The 26,211-nt window shown below is 44.9% G+C and overlaps 1 protein-coding gene across 1 annotated transcript in view; it reads right to left on the bottom strand.

Moving 5' to 3' along the window:
* The window catches only part of LOC149311545 (kielin/chordin-like protein), a 99,701-nt gene extending 75,751 nt beyond the window's left edge, over window positions 1-23,950 (bottom strand). Inside the window, exons 1-7 of the mRNA XM_089526584.1 lie at window positions 22,911-23,950; window positions 15,129-15,685; window positions 13,897-13,969; window positions 6,234-6,466; window positions 4,063-4,246; window positions 2,016-2,083; window positions 101-271 (exon numbers count right to left, since the gene is read on the bottom strand). Coding sequence (XP_089382710.1) covers window positions 101-271; window positions 2,016-2,083; window positions 4,063-4,246; window positions 6,234-6,466; window positions 13,897-13,969; window positions 15,129-15,685; window positions 22,911-23,031 — 1,407 coding nt within the window. The 5' untranslated portion in view covers window positions 23,032-23,950. The remainder of the gene's footprint in view (window positions 1-100; window positions 272-2,015; window positions 2,084-4,062; window positions 4,247-6,233; window positions 6,467-13,896; window positions 13,970-15,128; window positions 15,686-22,910) is intronic.
* Between the last annotated feature and the right edge of the window lie 2,261 nt (window positions 23,951-26,211).

Below are 26,211 nucleotides of genomic sequence, written 5' to 3'. Positions count from 1 at the left end.
CACCAAAGTGGGTAAATTATTGACCATGTAACCTTGCAGACCACCTCCTTGTATCATCTGCCCACCGTGGCAATGCCCACTCCCCTTTGCCAAGGCTCACCTGGCAGACACAGCGGGTACAGGGTCCATCCAGGTAACTCTGCCCATCTTCCAGGAGGCGGCTGTCATAGAGGCAAGCCCTGCACTCGGGGCAGCATTTCCCTTGAGGGATGGCGGGATGCTGGCACTGGGCAGGGGCACAATCTTCCATCTGGCAGAACACTTTGCCACCCTGGACAGAGAAAGAGGCAAGGGTCACTGAACAAGAAAGAAGAGGAAAGAACCACTTGCCATTTTGTCTAGGCAGATGGAGAGCTGGGTCCTGTCTGCATGGGCCAAATAACAACAACAACAACAACAACAACTTTTTTTTATTTTCCTGCCTTTCCCGATGAATCGAGGTGGGATTATAGCTGAAAAATAACCATAAAACAACAGTAACATCTAATTTATATATAATAAAACAATAAGTCGCCTAAAAATTCAATTCAAGACAGTAAAAACATCATTTAAAATGCACAATTGCAATCAGAAGTGGGGTTTTTCCTTAAGTTTTTTATAAGAGGTCGGGTGGGTAAGCCTGCCGGAAGAGATCCGTCTTAAGTGCTTTCTTGAAGGCACTTATTGAAGTTGTTCCATAACTTGGGAGCTATGGCTGTGTACACTCTGTGGGAAGTTGTTGTTAGCCTGACCTTTGAATAATCTAATAGATTCTTCCCAGATGTTCTGGGAGTGCGGGGCGGATTATGTAGGGAGAGGTGTTCCCTCAAGTAACGCAGGCCCAAGTCATATAGGGCTTTAAAGGTAATAAGCAACACTTTCTATTGTGCCCAGAAGCTGATTGGCAGCCAATGTAGAGATTTTAGAACTGGTATTATATGGTCTGATCTAGGTCTTCCACATTTTGAACTAACTGAAGCTTCCAAACTTGGTACAAAGGTAGCCTCATGTAGAGCATATTACAGAAATCTAAATGAGAGATTACCAGCGCATGTACCACTGTTTGAAAGTGGGTAGGTGGGGTTCATAAAAACTCATCTTCAATTTCTTTCTTGTTACGTTGAATGTTTTCCCCTGTCACTGTGAATTTTTTTAAAAGGTGCAAATGTAGTATTTTCGGGTGGTCCTTGTAAAAAAAAATGGGTGGAGGGAGGATCCAGTCTAGTCAATATCTAGGAAAATTGGTTTCCAACATGGAAGGAACTCCATTTCCTACAGCATCAAATCAAATCAATCCCGTTTTTTCCCCTGACATGGTAAAATAAACCACATACAACATTTTTTGTCTCTGTGTGAATTACAGTGGGCCCTTGGTTTCTGCTGGGGTTTGGTTTCAGGACCCCGCATGGATACCAAAATCTATGGATGCCCAAATCCTAGAATAAACAATGGCTTAGTAAAATGGTGTCCGTTATATAAAATGGCAAAATCAAGGTTTGCTTTTGGGAATTACAGTGGACTCTCGGTACCTCCTGAGGTTTGCTTCCAAGATACACTGTTGATACCAAAATCCATGGATGCTCATGTCTTGTTATATACAATGGCATAGTATAATGGCATCCTTTATATAACACGGCAAAAATCAAGGTTTGATTTTTAGAATTATGTTTTGGGGAATATTTTCAAGTCATGCATGGCTGAATCCGTTGATGCAGAATCTATGGATACTGAGAGTCAACTGTATCTGAAGTCGAAGGCTTTCATGGCTGGCATCTGTATTTTTTTGTGAAGAGTTTATTCCTCCAGGAGACTTTATTCCTTCTCTGAAGATGCCAGCCACAGATGCCGGCAAAACATCAGGAATAAACACTTTTAGAACATGGCCACATAGCCCCAAAACCCCACAAAATAACTATGCTCAGCTGTATGTTCATCGGCATTCTTCTGAGTAGGGGCGCCACAATTTTAGTAAGACTTTCTCACAGAGATTCCTTCCCCCAAAAGAACAGTTAAGGCAGTTTCTACCTTACACCTACCTTACACCGACAAGTCTGACACGGCTCCGGCTGCCAGCTCTCCCCTTCCTTTCTGCCATCCACACAGCCTAGAAGCACGGAGGGGAGAAAACAGTGCAGTGATGGAGGAACAGCACCTGTTGAATTTGTCCCTGTGAAGCCCTACTGGTGATGATGGTAGGTGGAAAGAATGGGGATCAAATGCAGGTAGGAGAAACTGTTCATCTTCCCAAAAAGGGATGGGACAACACAATTCCAACTTTCCTCTCCAAAAACCATATCTATGTACATATGAATGCTTGGGTAGATCTTTAAATTTCACACTAAAATCTGGAATGGTATTACCAGTCCCACTGTCAAGGAATCACTAACCAACTACTAGGTTTTTTCTTCTTCTTCTTTTGCACCATGAATGCTTCATCGGCACTGCAGAAATAATGCAGGTTTGATGCCACTTTAACTGCCATGGCTCAATGCTAGGGAATTATGGGATTTGTAATTCTGTGGGATAGTTAGCCTTCTCTGCCACAGGTCTCTGGTGCCACATCACACTACACATCCCAGGGTCCCGTAAGATGGAGCCATGGCAGTGAAAGTGCTGTCAAACTGCACGAATCATGCAATGCAGATGCAGCCAAAGACTTCTCAGGCCTCACCCCAAGCTTGTTCCACCTCTTACTTGCAAAGAGAGGCTCCACTTCTTTGTGGATCATGGCCCTATTTGCAAGGGAACATGTGAAAAACATGCTCTAGGAGGAGCAACTTATGGAGCTAGGTATGTCTAATGTGGAGAACAGAAAGTTAAGAGGTGACATGATCGCCATGTTTAAATATTGGATGGGGTGTCATATTGAGGATGGAGTAAGCTTGTTTTCTGATGCTCCAGAGAATAGGACACGGAGCAATGGATGCAAAGTACAGGAAAAAAAGATTCCACCTCAACATTAGGAAGACCCTTTTAATAGTAATAGGTATTGGACAGTGGAAGATGCTGCTGTTGGGAGTCTGGTAGAGTCTCCTTCTTTGGGGACTTTTAAGCAGAGGCTGGATGGTCATCTGAAGAATCAGACAAAGAAGAAGGAGAAAGAGAAAGAGAAAAGAAAGAAGGAGACAGCGTAGAGACTTAGTACAGTTAACAGCACAATATAATTAAATATGAGGTTCCTTTCATGGAACATAAAGGAGATGAACTCCCCATATAAAAGAAAAAAGGTATTCCATGTATTAGAAAAATGAAAAATAGACATCTACTGTATTCAGGAAACCAAAATAAGAAAACAAGAAAAAAAATTCTTTAAAAAACCCAAATTAGGTCAATCCAGCCCCAAGGGCCATCTAGTCCAGCCCCTTCTTCTGCCCTGCAGGAATACACAGAGTCCTAGCGATGGAAGGGATCCCCAAGCGCCATCCAGTCCAGCCCCTTCTTCTGTCCTGCAGGAATACATAGACTTCTTGCATGGCAGAATGGTGGAAGCAAAGGCTCAGAAGCGGTGTGCTCCTGCCCCCAATCACAGGAAACCTGAGCCACCTGAACCTAAATTTTAGGTGCTGCTTGTGACAATGTACAATGTGCAGGGTATACTTGCAGAGGAGGCAGTGAAACCTTCTTTGGAGGTTTTTAAGCAGAGGCTGGATGGCCATCAATCACAGAGAGGACTTGAGTTGAGTCTTCCTGCATGGCAGGAGCAGGTTGGCCTGTATGGCCTTTGGGGTGCTCTCCCAACTCTTGGATTCTGTGATCCACTCCCTAGCCCCCATCCCACTGTGCATCCAATCCATGAAGAGGTTTTCTGGCACACAGTGCCAATGGAACAAGGACCAAAGTAGAGCTACCAGCTTTAGATAGAACCCCTGGTGATGCTGTGGTTAAATGCCGGTCCTGCAGCCACAAGGTTGTGAGTTTGTTCCCAGGGCTCTAAGGTTGGCTGAGCCTTGCATCCTTCTGTAGGTGGGTGAGTACCCAGCTTGTTGGGGGCAATTGGCTTACAAATTGTAAAACGCTTAGGGAGTGCTGAGTTCACTGATACGTGGTATAGAAACGTAAATGCTATTGCTGCTCTGTACTCACCCAAGCATTGTGGCCGGTCGTGGCGCAAGGAACACTCTGGCTTCCCCCGAACGCACATGCAGGTGGTGCATGGGTCCTTCTCCCAAGAAGCACTGTCTTCGTAGCGCCGCCCCTCCCAGAAGCACAGCAGGGGGCGACACTCACAATCTTCCAGGGATTTCACGCGGACCAGGAGGTCAGAATTCTGCAAAGTTGGATTAGGGTTGAGAGGAGACGTAGGGTCAGGGGCAGTTGTTCAGAGTATTGACAGCGAGACTGCAACTTTTCACTTATTTCATTCTCACATGCAAGAATTAAATGACTTTAAAAGATTTCTCCCCACTGGGCAAAATTACAAAAAAATCTGGCTGCAAAAGGGGCACTTGGGGGCTGTCTGCACAGCCCCATAGTCTTGTCAGTATGGAAAACATCAATACCCCTTTGAGACTAACTGTGCAAAACAAATTGTAGCATAAGATTTTGTAGTCTGGGGTCCAATCTACACTGTAGAAAGAAATAATCCAGTTTGACACTGCTTTAACTGCCCTAGCTCAATGCTAGGAAATCCTGGGAACTGTAGTTTGTTGCAGCACAAGAACTCCCTGATGGAGAAGGCTAAATGTCTCGCAGAACTACAACCCCCAGAATTCCATAGCATTGAGCCAGAACAGTTAAAGCGGTGTCAAACTGAATTATTTTCTCAGCAAGTTTTGGTTCCATGCCTACTTCCTCAGATACATGGAGTGAACTGGTGCCCAGGAAGGACCTTCATAACCATTCTGTATGAATCGCAATAGAAATCTAAAACTTGTGCATATGGTGAGGAGGTGACAAAGAATTCAGAATTTTGGAACATTTTAAAAATGATTTTTCATACTTTGGGATTTTTTTGTTCTTGTTTCTCTTTTTAAAAAATGGTTTCTGCAGAAAACATTTTGTTGCATAAAGCCCCAACACTTCTGAAAATAAGTGTCTCCCCCTTTATTTGCAGAAAAGGGCAGGTTTTTGATACAAATCTTTCCAGAAAAATATTCCAAGATCTAACCATTTACACTCATTCCTCCACATTCGCTAGGGTTAGGGGCACGGGACCCCCGTGAATGAGGAAAAACTGAAAATGACAAAAGCACTATGTGAACACCTCTCTAGGAATCTCTAGGTCCTCCAGGGCAACTCTGTGGTTCACATCCAACAGACACTGACCTTAGAACTGCGCTGCAGGAGCTACAAATGCCTAGTAGAGAGCATTCTCTCTAGGAATCTCTAGGTCCTCCAATTATAGAGTTGCGCTGAAGGACCTAGAGAGAACATGTTAATAAAATCCGTGAATAATCAAATCTGCAAAAGTCAAAGCCAAAAATGTGGAGGGATGAGTGTACTTGGTGAGGTGTCTTAATGGGTCAAAAGACTTAGGATGGTTTTGTTTTCACAGCATCCTTTACATTCATAGACAGAGGATCTATCAACAGGCCTGGACATGTTGCCTACAAATGAAGGAAAAATTTAACACGGAAAACTGTATTATGGAAAAGGAACTTTGAAAAGCAGAGAGACAAAAAATGTGTGCAAACGGCTAGTCTTGATGCCTTATGCAATTTCATTTGTTTAGTTATCACATCAAAGGGTCGTGTGGTCCCCAGAGGGTCCCAAGGGAAGAAATGCACCCTTATGACTGGCCACAATTGCCTATCTCTCCTTAACGATGTGGAGATGCCAGGACTGAACATGGGGACTTGGGCATGCAATGCCTAGGATCTACCATGAAGAGATGTATTTCCTATCTGCTTTTTTTTAAAAAAAGGAATGCTGCCTCCCATATGGGAATCATCACCCTTCCTTTGCTCCTCTGTGCCTCAGTTCTCTCCATCCTTCACTGGATGGCCATCTGAGCTCATGGCCACCGTCAGCCCTGGTGGCACAGTGCTTAAATGCCTGTACTGCAGTTCAATACCAGCAGAAGGGCTCAAGCTTGACTCAGCCTTCCATCCTTCTGGAGGTCACTAAAATGAGTCCCCAGCTTGATGTGGGCAATTAGCTTACACTTTGTAAACCATTTAGGGAGTGCTTAAGTGCACTGCTAAGAGGTATAGATCCATTTCAGATCTAAATGTTACTCATTCTCCTAGTGATGGTTCTGGGGTTGGGCGAGTGGGTGGAACACATGGGTTGGAGCATCTTGAGAAGACCCTTACCTGCTCTTTCACCATGTCCAACATCGTCCCAAGCCCATCGACCAGCTCCTCCAGCCTCCGGATCCTCTCTTCTGGACTGGTCGGATCGGGCCGTAGGGAAGACCCCGGAGGTGGGAAGTCCGAATCGCTGGGTTCCCGCTGGTAGTGGCGGATGTCAGTCAGGGCCAGCGGCTCAAAAGGCGGCAGAGAGTCCAGCTCAGGGAGATGTTCCACTGGCAGATCTGTGTACCGCTCTGCAGGGATGGCATAGGACATAGGCAGCAGGTCTGGCTCTGTGGGTTAGCAAGAGGGGGAAATGGGTCCCATTCCAAATAGTTGCAAAATGAAGTAGTTGCAAATTCAATGAATCAAATCCTCTATGAATTTTATTTTAAAAAAAACTCCCACTGATAGGTCACACCACAAAGGCAGCATGAAAGGGGGGGGGGGGAGATGGTGGATCTACCAAAAACTGAGAAGGGATGGTTAACACCCCCCTGCCATAGTCCCTTCCCTCCAGAATGATGCGATTCAGATCCGTCATTCCCACTTGCTGAACATGCTCCGGAATCGATTCTTTCCAAAAGAACCACCAAAAGACTAGTGTCAGGAAAGAGCACGTTTTTTGTGTTTGCCTCTCTTCATTGTGATTGAAACTGATTACACTAGGTCATATAAACCAATCAGCAATTTGCTTTCAATCATAGTGGGAATGAGCCCTAAATAAATATGCAAATATTCCAAAAGCCAAAAAACTCCAAAATCCAAAAGTTTTCTGATCCCAAGTGTTTTGGAGAGGGGAGACTCAGTCTGTGCACGCACCTTTCAAGACACTGCTTTTGTCCTGAGATTCCTCCCTCTCAGGAGCCTAGACCTGGAAAGATGGCCTCCAAATGGCCACTGTGCCTAGTATTTGAGCATAGCCCAAATAAATCATGGAAAAACCCCAAAGAAAGAGGTTGATGTTCATTATGCAAAGACAATGAAGATGCATGCTTCCTTTGTGGGTGGTTTTTGTTGTGCTAAATAGGCAAAGGGAAGAGAGCTCTCTAGGGTGCCAGCCTCCCAGAGTGAGGGGCACACGCCTGAGTGCATTTGGAGGCCCCTTCCTCCTGCCACAGAGGCAGCCAAGCAGAGCAACAATTTTGGCACAACGTTGCATTGCTTTGGCTCAAGGAATGGCTGGCTTGGACTGACATTTCGGTGCCCCCTTTCCTCCGGAAAGAATGCCCCCCTGCAGGCTGACCTCCATCCCTTGCCAAAAACCCCTGGCTAGCAAGCAGCTGCGTGCCACCCGCTGGGATGGGCAAGGACCCCCTTATGACCTCACAGTGGACGTCAGTTGGATATACAGTATATATGTGGGGAGGGGGGGTGTTTAGAGGGACACACTATTGTGAGCCCCAATGTCAAGCAGGAACCCCCCTTCCATGACCTTATGGGGGGACGGAAGACAACAAGCCTTTAATTAGCAAAAGGGGCCCCACGCCAAAACCCTGCGGCTCATTAGCTGGGTGAAAGGCTTAGGGTTGGCACAACGGGGGGCACAGAGGGAAAGGGGGGCATTTGGGGGGCAAGAACCAAGCCTAGAAGGGGAAAGAGGAGAGAAAGAAGGAGAAAGAGAACTAGCAGCTTGGAACTTTTTTGAGGGGGTCTGCAAGCAATAAGAATCACATATATGTGAAATTGAAGGCTTTCATGGCCAGCATCCATAGTTTGTTGTGGGTTTTTTTTTTGGTGTTGTGGCCATGTTCTAGAAGACTTTATTCCTGAAGTTTTGCCAGCATCTGTGGTTGGCATCTTCAGAGAAAGAAGATTCTATGCATTACATTTTTTTTCTGCCTAAGTACAGTACTTTACATTTCTCCTTGTTGAGATTCATTTTGTTAGCTTTGGCTCAGCTTTCTAATCTATTCAGGTCATTTTGAATTTTGATCCTCTCCTCTGGGGGATTAGCTACTCCAGCCATAGATGCTGGAGAAACATCAGGAATAAACTCTTCTAGAACATGGCCACATGGTCCAAAAAACCCACAACAGCCCTGGTTTTGGGGGCAAGAATTATGGATTTTGAGATGACCCATGCATAAGTCCAGGGTAAAACATAGGGGCACCTAACAAAGGATAGAAAGGATGAAGCAAAGGCAAACGAAGCCAAAAACTTACAAAATTACAAAATTCCAGCAGTGATGGTTCCTTTGTTTGGTAAGAGTTAAAGTATAGTATTGACGCACGGGTAAACTGACCCAGATTTTGAGAGTCAATCTTTGGACTAAAATTTCTAGACTCATCTGTCCTGGGCCCAGTATCAAGATTTTTATCAATGACTTGGATGAAGGAATAGAAGGCAAGCTTATCAAATTTGCAGATGGCATCAAATTAGGAGTAGCTAATCCCCCAGAGGAGAGGATCAACATTCAAAATGACCGGAATAGATTAGAAACCTGGACCAAAGCTAACAAAATGAACTTCAACAGGGAGAAATGTAAAGTACTGTACTGAGGCATAAAAAAATGAATGCAGAGATATAGGATGGAAGACACTTGACTGAATGAGATTTATATATGTGAAAGGGATCTAGGAGTCCCAGTAGACTACAAGTTGAACATGAACCAACAGTGTGATGCAGCAGCTAAAAAGGCCAATGCAATTTTAGGCTGCATTGATAGATGTAGTTAGGACTACCAATAAGATTTAGGTGTGCGGGAGGTGTGATAAAAGTAATTTCACCAAGCGCTTATTGTGGCACAGCATTTCAAGGTCCCTGGTGCTTGAGCCCCAAATGCACCCTGAATCTGCAAAGCTGGACAAGGCTTGCTTCCATACGCCTGGAGACTTAGATCAGATCAGTAGCAAAAGAAATAAAAAAGGGTTTGATATGTTTGGCTGGCTGCATAATGATGTGGTTTGGGCGAAAGTCAGGTCTGGTCTCATGACCCCACAAAGCCTCTTTTCCAGGTAATTGGTCAATTAGCACGCCAGTCTTTTCCTCCACCAGCTGCCAAGAAGTGTGTGTGTGTGTGTGTGTTTCTGAATGCCACAAAAGGGGTTAAGCAAGACAAATCTTTGAAGGGATCGTCCAGAACTGCCGAAGGCTTTTTGCTGCCTGAGACAGAGAAGCCAAAAGTGCCCCACAACCCACCCATCTATGCACCCAACTCCATGAGATGCATAGGACCCAATGGCCAGCCAAGATATTTTGGCACAGAAGGCAAGGAAAAAAACAGTCAAATAACTAGACAAGATTCCTCAGTATAAAGATATACCATATATACTCCACTATAAGTCGACCTCATGTATAAGTCTTGGGAAAGTTTTGGTGCCAAAATCATGGATTTTGCTATGACCCGTGGATAAGTCAAGAGTAGAACTTAGGGACATATAGCAAAGGATCTAAAGGATGAAGCAAAGTAAAACAATGTCAAAGAACTTACAAAATTCCTGCAGTCATAACTGTATGTGCTTAGTCTTAAAGTTGGATGGATGAGAGAATACAGAGGGTAAATGCTTCCAGGACAGATTATACTCTTACTTTTCACCAGGGGAAGGTTCCTTCTTTTAAATAAGGGTTAAGACACACTACTTACATTGACCCATGGATAAGTCGACTCAGGTTTTTGGGGTCCTTTTTTGACCTAAATGTTTAGACTTATAAATGAGTATATACAGTATTATTGAATACTAAAGTCAGGATTGTCCATGTCAGTTCAATTCCTTGGCTCAGTCATTAATCAGAGTGGAGATGGCAGTCAAGGGCCTCATTCCCACTACCTTTTAAACCACTTTGCAAATTGGTTTGAAACAGTTTAAATGATGCTGGTTCACACTTCAGCCAAATAGTTGAAGCGATTCGGAGAGGGAGGGGGGTCATGCGCTAGACCCATTTAATCTGCATCTGTTTGATGCTAAATTTTGGGGGGGATAAATCGATTCAGTGTAAGTGTGAACCAGATGTGGATTGGCATTGATTGATTTGCCAATGTGAACTACAAGTGGGTTATTAGCTGTTGCTACTGCTGCTGCTGCTGTTCTGGGCCTTTAAGTCGTTTCTGATTTATGGCGACCCTAGAGCAAACCTATCATGGCCAGATTTGTTCAGAGGAGGTTTGTCCTTGCCTTCCCCTGAGGCTGAGAGAGAGTGACTTCTTGCCCAAGGGTACCCACTGGGTTTCATGGTCAAGCTGGGAATCAGATCCTGGTCTCCCAAGTCATACTCCAACATCAGAAGTCAAAGGCTTTCATGTCCGACATCCATAGTTTTTTGTGGGTTTTTCAGGCTATGTGGCCATGTTCTATAAGAGTTTATTCCTGATATTTCGCAAGCATCTGTGGCTGGCATCTTCAGAAAAACGTCAGAGAAATGGCATCTTCTCTGAAGATGCCAGCAACAGATGCTGGTGAAACGTCAGGAATAAACACTTATAGAACATGGCCACATAGCCTGAAAAACCCACAAAAAACCATACTCCAACACTCAGCATCTATACCGCACTGGCTTTAGCTGTTAGGAAAAAGATATTAAGAAATAAAATAGCTTATCAATTTGCTGGCTTTTCACAAACCGGCCCTTTGGTGCCCCACTCTCCCTGATGGTAGAGCTGCTCCTTCCCACATTTCAATTGTATTTATTAATTTTCTATCCCATATTTCTCCCCAAATGGGACTTGAGGGGCCAATAATCTCCCTGCACCAGAGCAGGGCTAAAAGAGCGGATAGTTTGACAAACCCAGGAACCAAACCCCAGAAGACAAAAGCCTTGGCGCAAAGCCCTTTTCAGCTTCTTTTCCCTCTCCCGCTCCCGGTCTCTTTTCACACTGTTCCCAGACTTGGCAAATTATCTCAAAAATATTTAAGACTCCAGTTAATCTCTTTGATTAACCGTGCCCTTTTCCCGCATAATCCCATTAGAGTCTGCAAACCAGGACCTGCCGTCGCAAGTTAGATCTCAGATGGAGAGCAGCAGCGGCTTATTTTGGGGAGAGGTTGGAAACCTGGCATGCTCCCCGCTGCAACTTTTTGTTGCAGTCCAGACTTAGGACCCCACAAGACCAAGTGGTCTGACCCTCACAAGCCCTACACACTAAGGCCTCTTTCAAAAATATAACACTTTGATGGTACTACACAAAAACAGAACACTTTGGCTGCATCTACATTGCAGAATGAATGCAGTTTGACGCTGCTTTCATTAGTATGGCTCAATGCGATGGATTTCTGATTTTGTAGTTTTGTGAAATATTTAGGATCCCCTGTCAGAGAGCTCTGGTGCCACAACAAACTACAAATCCCAGGATTCCATGGGATGGTGCCATGACAGTTATGACAAACTGCATTAATTCTGCAGCCAAAGTGTTGTTCAATTTTTGCCGCAGAATTTGATGTTACTTTAATTGCCATAGCTCCATCCTACAGAACCCTGGGATTTATAGTTTGGCGAGATACTTAGAACGCTGTTAGATAGGGTTACCCTCCTCATGGAGATGCAGGTTCACAGTTCTTGTTTGTTTATATGTTTTATTTGGATATATTTTTAATCTCTAAAATATCATTGATTTATAAGCATATGTTTTCATTGGCAATTATTGTTTGTGTTTGGGTTTTAAGATGAATTTGAAATCAATAAAAGATAAACAGCTCCACTGGCTGCCAGGATGTTTCTGGGCACAATTCAAAGTGCTGGCTATGAACTATAAATCTCTATATGGCTCAGGTCCAGACTAACTGGCAGACTGTGTTTTCTCAGTCTCTGAAATCATCGGGATTCCATTGGATGGAGCTATGAAACTTAAAGCGGTGTCAAAGTGCCTCATTTCTACAGTGTAGATGCACCCTTGATCAAAGCTTGGAAATCTTAACATTCAAGACTACAATTCCCAGAATCCACAAGTTTGCATGGCCAATGTCCATGCTGGCTATAGGGTTTTGGGACTTTTGCAAGTTTTGCCATTAAGGGTGAAAATATCCTGCACAATCCATTGCTGTGAAATGGACTGCAAAGCTTAGAAAATGGGTTGCTGATGGTGCTTCTCCACTGTAGAAATAATGCAGTTTGACACCACCCAGAATTCCACAGCATTGAGGCATGACAGTGAAAATGGCATCAAATTGGATTATTTCTGCAGTGAGGATGCAACCTGAGACTAACTGTGCAAAAGAAACTTTTGTAGACTAGGGGTGCATCTCCACTGTATGAATAATGCAGTTTGACACCACTTTAAGTGCTGTAGCTCCATCCTGTGGTGTCCTGGGATCTTTAGTTTGCCAAATCCTTTATCCTTTGCCAACGAATGCTGGTGCCTCCCAAAACTACAAATCCCAGGATTCTGTAGGACAGAGCCACGGCAGTTAAAAGTGGTGTCAGACTGTATTATGTTGTACTTATTGTTGTTGATTTGGGGTTAAGGAGGGAGGGGATTGTGGGATTTTATTCTGTTGTATTGTATGGATTTTACGGATATGAGCCACTTTGATCTTGTTGGAGAGGCAGAGTAGAAATAATAATAATAATAATAATAATAATAATAATAATAATTTCTTCTGTGTAGATGTACACTGAGAAAGACAGAAAAAGCAAAAATTGCTTGCAAAAGTGAGGAAGTGGAGGAGATGCAAGTCAGGGTAAAATCTCCCTACAATGTAAATGTCAGCTTGGGGACACATTTTAATCCTCTGCGTGGAAGGATAACATTTTGTGTTCAAGAAAAGAAACACCTGCGATGGCTCAGACAGAAATGTCTCTGAACTGCCATCTGTTTGGCTTGGGATCAGAGAAGAACGTCAACTTCTGTTGCCACCTCTCCTTCTACTTTCCCCCTGTGCTCTTCTGGAGTTGCAAGGCAGCCCTGATCCAAAAGGTCATCTGGATCCAATCCAAGGCCCACAGATCCCACCCGCTCACAACGGAGGAACATCTGGACCAGCTGTGTTTGCTCTCCGCAACGGATATCAAAGCCCTGATGGGGAGAAAACTATCCCAAAGTCAGGGGTTTGCTCTGATCAGCTTTTCTTCCATTGACTCCCTTTGCAAACGGATGAGCCTCCACTCCATTACAAGGCCCGGGCTCAGAAAGTTACTTTTGCTGTTGGGTGCCTTCGAGCTGTTATTGACAAATCGGTCGCAAGGTTTTTATTCAGAGGAGCTTTGCCATTAAAGCAGGCCCTTGATATCCTCTGCGGTTTGCTTCCAGAGCCCTCCATGGATACCAAATCTGTGGATGCTCAAATCCCATTATATACAATGGGATACTACTACTACTAGAGTAGGTCCTTGGTATCCACTGGGATTTGATTCCAGGATGCCTTGTGGAAACCAAAATCCATAAATGCTCAAGTGCCATTAGATCCAATGGGAGAATTCAAAGATATAGCCATGTTAGTCTGTAGAATCAGTATGTAGAGGGATCTTGAAGCACTTTTGAGACTAAATGAAAGAAAGAAGTTGGCAGCAGGAGCTTTCATAGTCCAAAAACATCTGAGGAAGTAGACTGAAGTGTATGAAAGCTCATGTTGCCAACTTTCTTTCTTTCATTTAGTCTCAAAGGCACTCTGGTGCCACAACAAACTACCATGCCCCAAATTCCATAGCATTGATCTATGGCAGTTAAAGTGGGGTCAAACTGGATTATCTTTGCAGTGTGGATGCAACCTCACTCTCTCTCCAGATATGATCAGAACCCTCCATCTCTTACCTGGGAGGTTGTCACAGTGCCAGGGACGGTGTGGGAAACCGCTGGGGGAAATCTCTGCCGTCTGCCAGTAGCCCTGAAGCAAAAGAAAGTTTTCTTCAAAAATGCAAAGGCAACAAGGACTGAGAAAGAGATGAAGACAGGTAAGATACAAGGATGTGCACAGAGAAGAAGAACTGTGCAAGGAGATGAATGCACTCACTCAAGTATAGAACAGAGTTTGGAAAGGTTTCCTTTCAGGGATTGCAACTCCCAGAATCCCCAGCCAGCATGGACATCTTGTTGTTATATGCCGTCAAGTCAAATTGGGCACATAGTAACCCTATCTAACAGCTTTCTTGGCAGGACTTCTTTTAAGAAGGTTTGCCACTGCTTTCCTCTGAGGCTGAGAGAGTGAGATTTGCCCAAGGCCACTCAATTGGTTGTCATGGCTGGGCAAGGATTTGAACCCCGGTCTCAATCCAAGCCCAGCACCCAGATTACTCTAACATGCTGGCTATTTTTGTGGGAGTTGTAGATCTGTAGTGGTTTGAGTGCTGGACTAGAGAATGTCTGTGTGTGGTGTGTGGTGTGCCCTCAAGTCATGTCCGACTTATGGCGACCCTAAGGCAAAGCTATTGTGAGGTTTTCTTGGCATGATTTATTCACAGGAGGTTTGTCATTGCCTTCCCCTGAGACTGAGAGAGTGTGACAGTTACACAATGTAGGGGCAAATCCCTGATGTAAGTGTGAACTGTATTCACAAGGGCAAGCCAGTTCTGCACTGAATCTGTGTTATCCCTGGTTAAATTGGTATAAAAATATAAATTACCTTTTGTTTCAGACTTTGCAAGAAAATCCAAAGCACTCCAGACCAAAACTGGGTAGCTGTTTACACACAGGTCCAGTGGTGTGATCTGGCACTGCCACTGCTGGCACAAGGTTGCAATGAAACTTACTCCATTGCATGGATTAAGTCCATTTAAAAGTCCATTTAGCTTTCTTGGCTGGTGCCTCACAAAACTGCAGATCCCAGGATTTTGAATGATGGAGCCATGGCAGTTAAAGTGAAATCAAATGGCATTATTTCTACAGCACAGATACACCCCTAGTCCAAGACTCAAACCACTTGACTGCATTAGCTTCCATTTTGGGGACTACGGCTCCCTGAATTCCTAGAAAGGATGTATGGGAGGGGGAGGTGATTCTGGGAGTTGTGGTGTAGCGTAGATGCACCCAATGCCTTCCAGTCTTACCAGGAACTTGCTGGTCTTGTCACCCAAGATGCTGGCAAAGGTGATCTGGAGATCCAAGGGCAGGATGAGGCTGAGGATCTCCTCCCCACCTCCTTTCTCAAAGACAAAAGGTTCCTGGCAATCCACAAAGAGGGAAATGCGTGACGGCTCCAGGTTGAGAGCCAGCCGGATCCACTGGCTGTGGGAGAAGGGATTGCTGGTGGGGAAGACCAGACGGGCAGGTTCCATGTTGTGAACGGCCCGGTACTCCAGCCGAAGTTCATCCGCTTGAGTGTTGGAGACCAGCTGCAAGAGTGGGCAGCCATCCCGCTTGAGGGCGGCCGGAGACACCAGAGAGATGAGGGTCCCCTCTGAGCCACGGCTCTGGCGGGCCACAAAGTGGAAACCCAGGGCACCCTGCACCGTGGAGAGCAAGTAGACGGAGTAATCCCAGGGGAGGGTGAGGTGCGGCACCCGCTGGCGAAACTTCCAGGCCGGCACTCCTGGATCTGGGCCCTTGGCTTTGGTGACCCCCAAGACTGAGCGGGTGATGTTGAGTGCCTCCAGGAGGTCAATGACTGGAAAAGAAGAATCAGAGAGTCATCGAATCATAATTGGAAGGGCTCAAGGGCCATCCAGTCCAACCCCATTCTGCCATGCAGGAGGACACCGTCCAAGCCCTCCCTGTGGCAGATGGTCATGCAGACTCTATTTAAACACCTCCAAAGAAGGAGACTCCATCACCCTCCAAGGCAGCGTATTCCATTGCTGAACAGCTCTTACTGTCAGGAAGTTCCTCCTAATGTTGAGATGGACTCTCTTTTCCTGTCCTTTAAATCCATTGCTCCATGACCTATTCCCTGGAGCAGCAGAAAACAATCTTGCTCCATCCTCAGTTTGACACCCCTTCAAATATTTAAAAATATTTATCCTGCCCCCTCTTAACCTTCTCTTCTCTAGGCTAAACATACCCAGGAAAGGCAGCTGCTGCAGCAAAAAGGTCTCCCACAGACAGTTCTAAAATAAGGCTGGAGGCTTTGGACACTTGACTTTCGGGCTTGGACCTGGGAGCTGCAGTTTGAAGGCTAATCAAAAAACATCACATCAACAGCATTCTGTTAGGTTTAGTGGTTTCTGCTATGATTTCCTGATGAGTTATGCCTAGCCCCCTTTTTGCAACTGGTGAGCCCCTTTGGAATTTTGATTTGAAAGCCAGCAGTGCAACTTAGATAACCTTAGAAATATTAGCAGCACGTTCCTATCTTTGCGTGCAAAATATATCCTGATCAGTTATGTCAGCCCCCCTTTTTTGATTTTAAGAAGCCCCTCTCATCTGGAATTTTGATTTGAACCTAGTCACTGAAACTATCCAAGAGGATTCTTTGGATCCTTTCTTGGAAGATCTAGGCTACAACTTGAGCAGATTCACCATCTCTCCAACAACGGAGCCACCAGTGTGATTCCAGACCCAGTCTTTTCGTTGGTATGCCACATCAGTGTGATAGCCTTGGCCTTCAATGGGGAAGCTTTTTGTCCCTTCTGTTTGTTACGTACAGCCGAGACACCTCAAAGAAATATGATAGAAAAGGCTCCTGTCCACAAACAGGGATATGAATCAACGACATTTCCAAAAGCACTGCTCTCAAACCAGCTGGAGGCGGCACAGGATTCTCACAGCAGCCCACAGAGTTTGGTTGGATAAATATGTGTTAACAGCCCCCTTAAGACTCAGCCAGACTTGGAATGGGGCTGTAGTGCTGTTTCGCCCACCTGGTTCTCCATTTCTCTTTGACTGGAGACCAAGGGCTATAACCAGCTGCTACGGGGAAAGGGCCAAGGTGGTCTCTTAAAGGTCTACTTTCCCAGGTCCTATCACCAGCATGGGGCAAGTCACACTCTCTCTGCCTCAGAGGATGGCAATGGCAAACCCCTCTGAAGAAATCTGCCAAGAAAGCCCCAGGATAGGTACACTGCCTCAGGGTCGCCAGAAGTCGGAAATGACTTGAAGGCATACAACAACAGCCCCACAGCTCTCTGACAGACCAGGCTGAATCCACATGGGATGCATATGATGAGTTTGCGTATCGCATATTTAAGTGTATGTGTATCTAAAAATATTTTGGTGGTGGATACCAACACAACAACAACAAAGTAAAACCTCAGGACTCTGTAGGATAGAGTCATGGCAGTGAAAAGTGATGTCAAGCTGCTTTAATTCTGTTGTTTCGCTGCACCCCTGGTCTCAAATTAGGACTTTTCTAAGGCGTTTATCACATGAAGGAGATTGGGAGTCTATCCCATGAATATCCTGGAAAAATCACGTAATTACGCAAAACAATTTCACACAACATTGCACAAAACCTACCACTAAAATGCTCACAAAGAAGCATTAACACACATCTTTTTACTTTTGGGATTTCAGTGACAATGCATTTCCAATATCACTTTATTTGCATCATTGCATTCATGCAATGACTTATCATTTTTGCTTTATTTGCAGGATGCTTTCAATGCACTTTAATCTCTCTTTAATGTCGAATGAGCCCCAGGGTCCTAAGTTACTTCCCTCTTTTTCCTGGATAGAAGGCCCTGATGTTTTGGAGGGGAGATGGTAGGCCTTTCACCCCTTTATTCCAAAGGCACATCCACGCCAGCTGCATCTTCCTCCCCCACCAACTCAATGGCTGAGAGCTGTGTCAAAGCGAGATCCCACTCCCACATTCCCCATCTCCCTTCATTCCTCCTCCAACGTCGGAGTAACACCAGCTGGAGTTAATTAAGCTGTGTTTTGGAGGGACTTTCTGGGAAAATGGCCCAGACAGCAGTGGTTTGGCCGTTTGCATTCAGTCCCAGCCAAGCCTTCTTGTTAAGACAAAGGGAATGCTGCATAGGCGCATGGAGAAGCATGAACTGCAGAGCCATCCACCCGCAAAGGGCTCTCCTCATTGCCAGCAGATTGGCCTCTGGGATGTCTACATTTATGGATCAATTAGAGAGGGATCAATGCTTCTTGACCTCCCTAATCTCGGTATGGGCAAAACCAGAATCTGCAGGTGCTTTTCAAGAACCATAAAAGGTAGGGTTGGAAGGGAACCCAAAAGCCATTTATTCCAACTCCTTGCCAGGACAGGTTGAGTCTCCCTTATCTGAAATGCCTCAGAGCAGAAGTGTTTGGGATTTCAGATATTTTTGGATTTTGGAATGTCTGTATTTGCATATGCAGTTGGCCCTCTGTATCCATGGAGTCTTTATCCACAGATTCAACCACACACATCTTGAAAATATATTTTTTAAAATATATATTCCAAAAAGCAAGCTTTGATTTTGCCATTTGATATAACAGATACCATTTTACTCTTCAGTGTATATAAGGGGACTTGGACATCCATGAGTTTTGGTATCCATGGGGGTTCCTGGAACCAAATCCCAGTGGATACCAAGGACCCACGCTATGTATATAATGAGGTATCTTGGAGCTGGGACTCAGTTCTGAACACAAAATTCATTCACGGCTGCATCCACACTGTAGTTTGCCACCACTTTAATTGCCATGGCTCAGTGCTATGGGAATTCTGGGGTTACAATTTGTTGTGGCACCAGAGCTCTCTGACAGAGAAGGCTAAAAGTCACACAAAACTACAATTCCTAGAATTCCAGAGAACTGAGCCATGGCAGTTAAAATGGATTATTTCTGCAGTGTGGATGGAAACCACGTTTCATATACATCTTTTACACATAGACTGAAGGTATTTTTATACACAATATGTTTAATAATGTTGTGCATGAAACAAAGTTTGTGTACACTGAACTACCAGGGCAGAGGTGTCACTATTTCAGTCACCCATGAAAAAAGTTTGGGTTGTTTTTTTTTTGGGGGGGGGGGCATATTTTGGATTTTGGAATTCTGGATCAGGTAGACTCAACCTGTACAGCAATACACATCTAAAGCATCCCAAAGAGGTGGGCATCCTCCCTCTTCAAGAACCCCCAAAGAAGGAGATGCCACCGTTCTCTGAGGGAGTGTCTTCCACCATCAAACAGTTCTTGCCATGAAGTTCCTCTTCAGGATTAAACAGCACCTCTCTTCTTGCAATTTGAGCCCATTGCTCCAGGTCCTGGTCTCTGGAGTAGAAGAAAACAAACTCACTCCATTTTCTCCATGACATCCCTTCAAATATTTAAAGATAGGTATCACTTCAACTCATAGGGTGTATCTGTTGTTCTTGTATATCTTCAAGTCATTTCCGACTTATGGCAACCCCAAGGTGAGCCTATCATAGGATTTTCTTGGCAAGATTTGTTCAGAAGAGGTTTGCCATTGTCTTCCCTTGAGGCTGAGAGAGTATGACTTGCCCAAGGTTATCCAGTGGGTTTGCTGGCTGAGATGGCAGTTGAACCTTGGGTTGTAATTCAGCACTCACTACACTACACTGGGTCTGAGTGCACAGTCTAGCACTGTAGAAACAATGCAGTTTGGCACCACTTTAAGTGCTGTAGCTCCATCCTATGGAGTGCTATGATTTGTAGATTTTCAAGGAGTGCTGGTGCCTCACAAAACCACAAAGCCCAGTATTCTGTAGGATGGAGCCATGGCAGTAAAAGCAGTGCCAAACAGCATTAATTCTGCAGTGCAGATGCAGCCTAAGTCATTACTCATAGCGCTTGGTTTCCAGACTTTTGACCATCGTGGTCATCCTCCTTTGGACATTTTCCATCCTGTTAATCCTTCCCACTGCTGCATGCAAGTGTCTTCATGACTAGTGTGCTTGCTCCATGTTATACTGCAGGAAAGGTATAAAGTGTCGGCAGCACGGGCGCATATTTGTGTGTCTTTCCTTCCCTGTGTGCTTCAGCTTGAGAAGCAAGCTTGCCCTATGTATCTTGAGTGTGCATTAAATGAAAAAACAGCATGGAAGCAATGTGGGGAAAGACTACAACTCCTGACGGTGTTCATCAGTGGATTCTGGGAGTTGTAGCTCCTCAAAATTGGGCCCCTTGGGGAAGAAAGGCAGGATATAAATGAAATAAATAAATATAACATTTAACTTCTTCCAAACTTTGCGAAAGATATCCATGTTCACCACCCTCAGCTTGAACATCATTTCAGTTATTGTTTTGCTACATTCTTATGCCAAAATAGTTTCTCGGGTGACAGCAGCTAAAGCTGTGAAGTCAGAGGCTGCATCCACACTGCAGGATTAAAGCAGTTTGACACCATTTTAATTGCCAAGACTTATCCTACTGCAGAATCCTAGGGTTTGTACTTTGGTGAGGTATTTGGCCTAGTCTGCCAGAGAGCGCTGGTGCCTGGGGAAGAAGAGGTTAAGAGGTAACATGAGAACCATGTTTAATATTTGAAGGGATATGATATTAAGGATGGAGGGAGCTTGTTTTCTGCTGCTTCAGAGAATAGGACATGGAGCAGTGGGTTCAAGTTGCAGGAAAAGAGATTCCACCTCAACCTTAGGAGGAACTTCCTGACAGTAAGGGCTGTTCAATGGCGGAACACACTCCTTCCTTGGAGAGTGGTGGAGTCTCCTTCTTTGGAGGCCTTTAAACAGAGGAGTTGATCACATGTGAGGAATTTCTCTTAATTTCGAATGAAAAGAAAGTGGGGCCAGAACGCATTCACATGAATTCGCTAGTTTAGTGAAATTACGTGAATGCCCATTGCATTCGAACTGGCTCCCCACTGCCCCAAAACAGCATGCCATTGCTTGAATTTGCATGTGGCAGTCTATCACGCAATAACGTGAAACTGCACGATTGAGCTCAGACTGACTTCCCATTGCCTGAATTTGCATGTAGTGGGTTATCACGCAATAATGTTAAACCCCATGATTGCGTTCAGTTTGCCATTGGATTATACTTCCAATTTCCCTTGTCTGATAAACTCCAGAGGCTGGATGGCCATCTGTTGGTGATGCTTTGATTGTGAGTTCCTGCATGGCAAAATGAGGTTGGGCTGGATGGATTCTATGATTCTATGAAATGGTGGATGACCATCTGTCCCAGGGATTGCTTGGATGGAGTCTTCCTGCCTGGCAGAAGAAGACTGGACTGGATGGCCTTTGGGCTCTCTTCCCAATACATGATTCTGGGTTAACAGCCAGTGGAAGAGATTCTGATTAAATATTACATACTGTATTAGGAAGAACCTCCTGACAGTGAGAACCAGTTTGACTGTGGGATATGGAGTCTCTCAGAAAGGTAATAGAAAGGTAAGAGGTGACACGATAGTAGTGGCGTCACTACCGAGTTTGGGGAGTGTGGATCGCAATAGGTGACATCCTAAGGAGAGAATTCAAAGATATAGTTGTGTTAGCCTGTAGAATCAGTACGTAGAGAGATCTTGTAGCACCTTTGAGACTTTCGTAGACTTCAGTCTACTTCCTCAGATGCATTTCTGCCCATTTCTTTCTTTCTTTCAGCTAGTTTCAAAGGTGCTACAAGATCTCTCTAGGTACTGATCCAAAGGGGAGGCGACACCGTCTGATTCTTGGCCGAAGTGGACTGGGGCAGTTGCCTATCTCCCATTCAAATGCTGAAGAGGCGAGTGGGGTGAAGGGGGACAAGAGGTCCCAGGGTTGTTTTGTTTTTTAATTTAAATTTACGGTAAATCCAATTTTTAAAAAAATATATTTAAATTAAAAAAAATTCTTTTAAAGTTTTCTTTAAAAATGTCGCCTTTTACCAAATTTTTGCTTTAACCACGTGAAACCGTGCCTACGCAAACGCACCGATGCTGTGTAGAAGATATAGCAATTTCAAGGCATAATTCTAATTTTGCCAGTTGTTTTCATCACAGCCATTACCACGACATTCAATGGGATGCAGGAATGATTATTAATGAGTAACATTGGAAGGGGAAAAGGTAGCACTGTTTGGTGGGATTTGGATGCGATTGGATTTGCTATATGGCCAACATGGCTATCTTTAGGGATGTGTCCCAAAACCAAACTAAGCCGTGTATTCCTTCTAGGGCTGCAATTTTGCTGCTGCTGTTACTGTTGCTATATACCAATGCAAGCCTAGGCTCTTCTCTTTACATTGTTGCAAGGATTCCCCTGGAATGATTGTTATTATATTTATTTGTATCTTGCTTTTTTGCTCCCCCAGAACTGGGCCTCAGAGTGGCTGCAATTTAAAAGTACAATTAAAAACACACAGAAGTGATGCACTGAATACAAACAATTTCCACATAAAACTCTGGGAGTGTTGGAGGGCAACATTTACAGTTTAGATGTCTCCTCCTAACCTTTCCAGAGCTATATGTGGAAATTGTTCTTATGGAAGTGATTTAATTCTATTCAAGTCAATCTGCCAAATCAAATATAGTGACAGAGCGGGAATTTTTTTCTGCAATTGCTTTGTTTCCCCCTTGAGAAGCAGTACAGAGTTTGGGTGTCTAGCCTAATGGTTTGAGCCTTGGGCTAGGACTCTGGAGACCAGGGTTCGAATCCCTGCTTGGCTATGAAGCCCACTGGGGTGGCCTTGGGCGAGTCACACTCTCTCAGCCTCAGGGGAAGGCCAGGGCAAAGCACCTCTGAACAACTCTTGCCAAAGAAATCGTGTCAGGAAAGGACTTGAAGGCACATAGCAGCAGCAGCAGCAGCAGCAGCAGCAGCAAGATGCAATGCCTGCCTTGAGCATCACTGCAGGGCTCCTTTGTGGCTCCATTCCCCCCCAAAAAGGGAGGAAGGAGAGCCTCCCCTCAGATCCCCAGAGTCCCTGGGACTAAGATGCCCCCAGCCAGGGGGAGGATGGGAATTGCAGTCCACCCCCCTTCCCTCCATTGCTCACCGTTGTCAGCGTAGTAGTGCAGGTCCTGCTGAGTGGTGGCCCCTGGGGCCCAAAGGAGGAGGAGGAGGAAGAAGAAGAGCAGGAGGAAGGCCAGCAGGAGCCCCCGAGGCCCCCCCGCCATGGAAAAGAGAGAGGGAGACCCCCCTGAGAGAAGTCTGGGGGGAGGGAAGGGAAAGCGGGGGGGGGGGCAGCTTTCCTTCCTTTCTGTCTCTCAGATGAGGGTCATCCCCCCTCCTCTTTTCTTCCTTCCCTCTCTGTTTCAGAAGGAAGTCTCTCACTTTATTTCCCTTTTGCAGAAAAAGACCATCTCTCTCTCTCTCCTTCCTTCTTTCTCTCCTTCCCTCTTTCTTCTTCTCTCCTTCTCTCTTGCTTCCTTCCCTCCCTGTTTTAGGAGGGGCTCTTTCTCTGTGTCTTTTGCAGAAAAAGATTATCTCTTTTTCTTCTTCGCTCTTTCCTCCTCTTCCTCCTCTTTTCTCTCTCTCTCTCTCTCTCAGTCCTGTTTTCAGAAGGGTCTCTCTCTCTGCCTTTGCACTTCCTCTCCTTGCTTCTTTCTCTCTGTCTTCCTCTTCTTCTCTCTCCCTCTCTCCTGTTTTCTTCCCTCCCTCGCTGTTTCAGAAGACGATCCCTCTCTTTCTCTCCCTTTTGCAGACGAAAATCATCTATTTCCCCCCTCTCTGTCCTGTTTTCTTCCTTCCTTCTCTGTTTCAGAAGTTGTTTTTTTCCTCTCTTTCTAGCCTGTCTTTTGCAGAAAAAGATAACCTCTTTCTCTTTTCTCCTTCCTTCCTTCCTTCCTTCCTTTTTTCTCCCTCTCCTCTGCTTACTTCCCTCCTTCCGTGTTTCAGAAAGTGCTCTCTCTCTTTTTCTCCCTTTTGCAAAAGAAGATCATCTTTCCTTCCTTCCTTCCTTCTGTCCGCTCTTTTCTTCCCTCCCTCTTTCTTTCAGAAGATGGTCTCACCCTTTCTCTCTCTTTCACAGAAGAAGGTCATCTCTCTTTCTTTCCTTCCCTCTTTCTCCTTCTTGCTCTCTTGTTCCCTCTTTTCTTCCCCCTCTCTCTGTTGAGAGAGGTGGTCCCTCTTCTTCCCTCCCTCCCTCCCTCCCTCCCTTTTTTTGCAGAAAAATCCCATCCCTTTTCCTCCCCTTCCTTCCATCCTTCCTTCCTTCCTTCTTTCTCTCCTCCTCTCTCTGGGAAAAGGGGCTCCCTCTCCCTCTCCCTCAGATGCCAAAAGGGCCCACTTGGGCAGAAAGGGGCAAACTTCGCTTGTTTGACTAGAGAGAAATCAATAGCCACCTTCTTACAAACCCTTGAATGGTTTTCTTCTTCTTCTTTTCTTTTTTCTTTTGCAGAAAAAAAAGGAATCTGGTTGGTTCACTGTAAGCTTTTGGTAATCCTTAGGATCTGAAAAAGAGGAAGAAGCATAAAGTTATATAAGTACTGTACAAGGGCTGCATCCGCATTGCAGAAATAATCTGCTTTGACACCACTTTAACTGCTGGCTCAAGGCTATGCGATTCTGGGAACTACCATTCCCAGAATCCCATAGCCTTGAGCAACGGCTGTTAAAAACTGTTAAAGCGGATTATGTCTGCAGTGCGGATAAATTTTAGGATATCTCAGGATTATTTTAAAAAAAACAAAGATAGCCCCAAAACTTGTTTTATTTAGTCTTTGTATTTTCTTCTATATCTCTTTATCTTTCTTTCTTTCTCCCTTCCTCCCTCCCATTCTTGATATATTATCTTTTTTGAAAAATGTGTGTGTGTGTGTGTGTATGTGTATATACACGTGTAATGGAAAATCTTTAATAAAGGTTAATAAAAAGCCTCTTCTTTCTCTTTCTCCCCCACTCCCCCCCTTTTCCTCTCAGAATCCACTTCTCTCATCTGCCCTTAGAGAAAGGTAGTTTCCCTCTCATGCCAGATTTGGCAGAGACAGTCAGATCAATCCTCTGCCATCCCACTTTTTCAGCTGCTTCTAAAATGTCCTGGTTTCTCTCTCTTCCTTTGCCCTCCGCTTACCTCCATGGCTGCAAAGTGAGAGCCAAGAGCAAAAGGACTTTGCATTTACCATGCTAGACTGTTACAGCATGATTATTCTGCCACTTTAATTGCCATGACTTAGTGCTCTGGAATCCTGAGATTTGTAGTTTTCTGGGATATTAGCCTTCTCTGTCAGAAAGCTCTGGTTCCATAACCAACTACAAATCCCAGGATTGTGTAGGATAGAGCCACGGCAGTTAAAGTCCTGTCACAATGCAGTATTTCTGCAGAGACTCTGAGGGACCAGGGTTTGAATCCCTGCTCAGCGATGGAAATCTAGGTGACCTTGGACAAGTCCCACTCTCTCAGCCTCAGAAGGCAGCCATGGCATTGGCCTCCTCTGATTAAACCTAGCCAAGAACACTCTAGGGACTTTATCATCTGGAGGATGGACTGGTCAAATCCCATGCAGAAACAGGATTTGAAAATCCATGTGATAAACTCCTAGAAGGTTGCCAGAAGTTGCTACAAGGTTCCCTTTGACTTGACTTGAAGTCACATACCAACAACAACAGATTTCTGGACCTCATGCTCTTCCTAGGGTAAAATCCCCATTTGACTTATGGCAACCCCATGAGTTTCAGAGGGTTTTCTCAGGCAAGGAATCCTCAGAGGATGTTTGGCCAATTCCTTCCTCTGAAATAGAGCCAACAGCACTTGGTATTCCTCCGTGGTCTCCCATTCAAGTGCTAACCACAGCTGATCTTGCTTAGCTTCCAAGATCAGATAGGATCTGGCATCTTCAGGGGATTTAGCAGCCAAATGCTGATTTTCCCAGGAAGGGGTTGATGGGATGATGCTGCCCTCTAGTGGTTTGATGCAACCATGGTTAGATGCAATTGATGTACAGCTGGCCCTCCACTTTTGCAGGGTTGACTTTTGCAGATTTGAATATTTGCGGATTTAATTAATATGTTCTCTCTAGGAATTGCTAGATCCTCCAGTGTGATTCTGCTGGAAGCTGACCATAGAGTCATGCTGGAGGACCTAGAGGTTCCTAGATAAAACACTTTTCTTTGTAGGTTGTAGAATCATAGAATCATAGAGATGGAAGAGACCCAAGGGCCATCCAGTCCAGCCCCATTCTGCCATGCAGGAACTCTTAGTCAAAGCACCCCCAAAAGATAGCCATCCAGCCTCTGCTTAAAGACCTCCAAAGAAGGAGACCCCATCACTCTCCAAGGGAATGCGTTCCACTGTCTAACAGCTCTCAATGTCAGGAAGTTCCTCCTAATATTGAGGTGGAATCTTTTCCTTGCATCCA

Source organism: Sceloporus occidentalis, unplaced genomic scaffold, assembly GCF_023333645.1.
Source record: "Sceloporus occidentalis isolate IW3139 unplaced genomic scaffold, rSceOcc1.0.p SCAF_5, whole genome shotgun sequence".
Taxonomy (NCBI): Eukaryota; Metazoa; Chordata; class Lepidosauria; order Squamata; family Phrynosomatidae; genus Sceloporus; species Sceloporus occidentalis.
The sequence above is the reverse complement of the archived record's forward strand: the minus strand, read 5'-3'. Positions and strand labels throughout refer to the sequence as shown.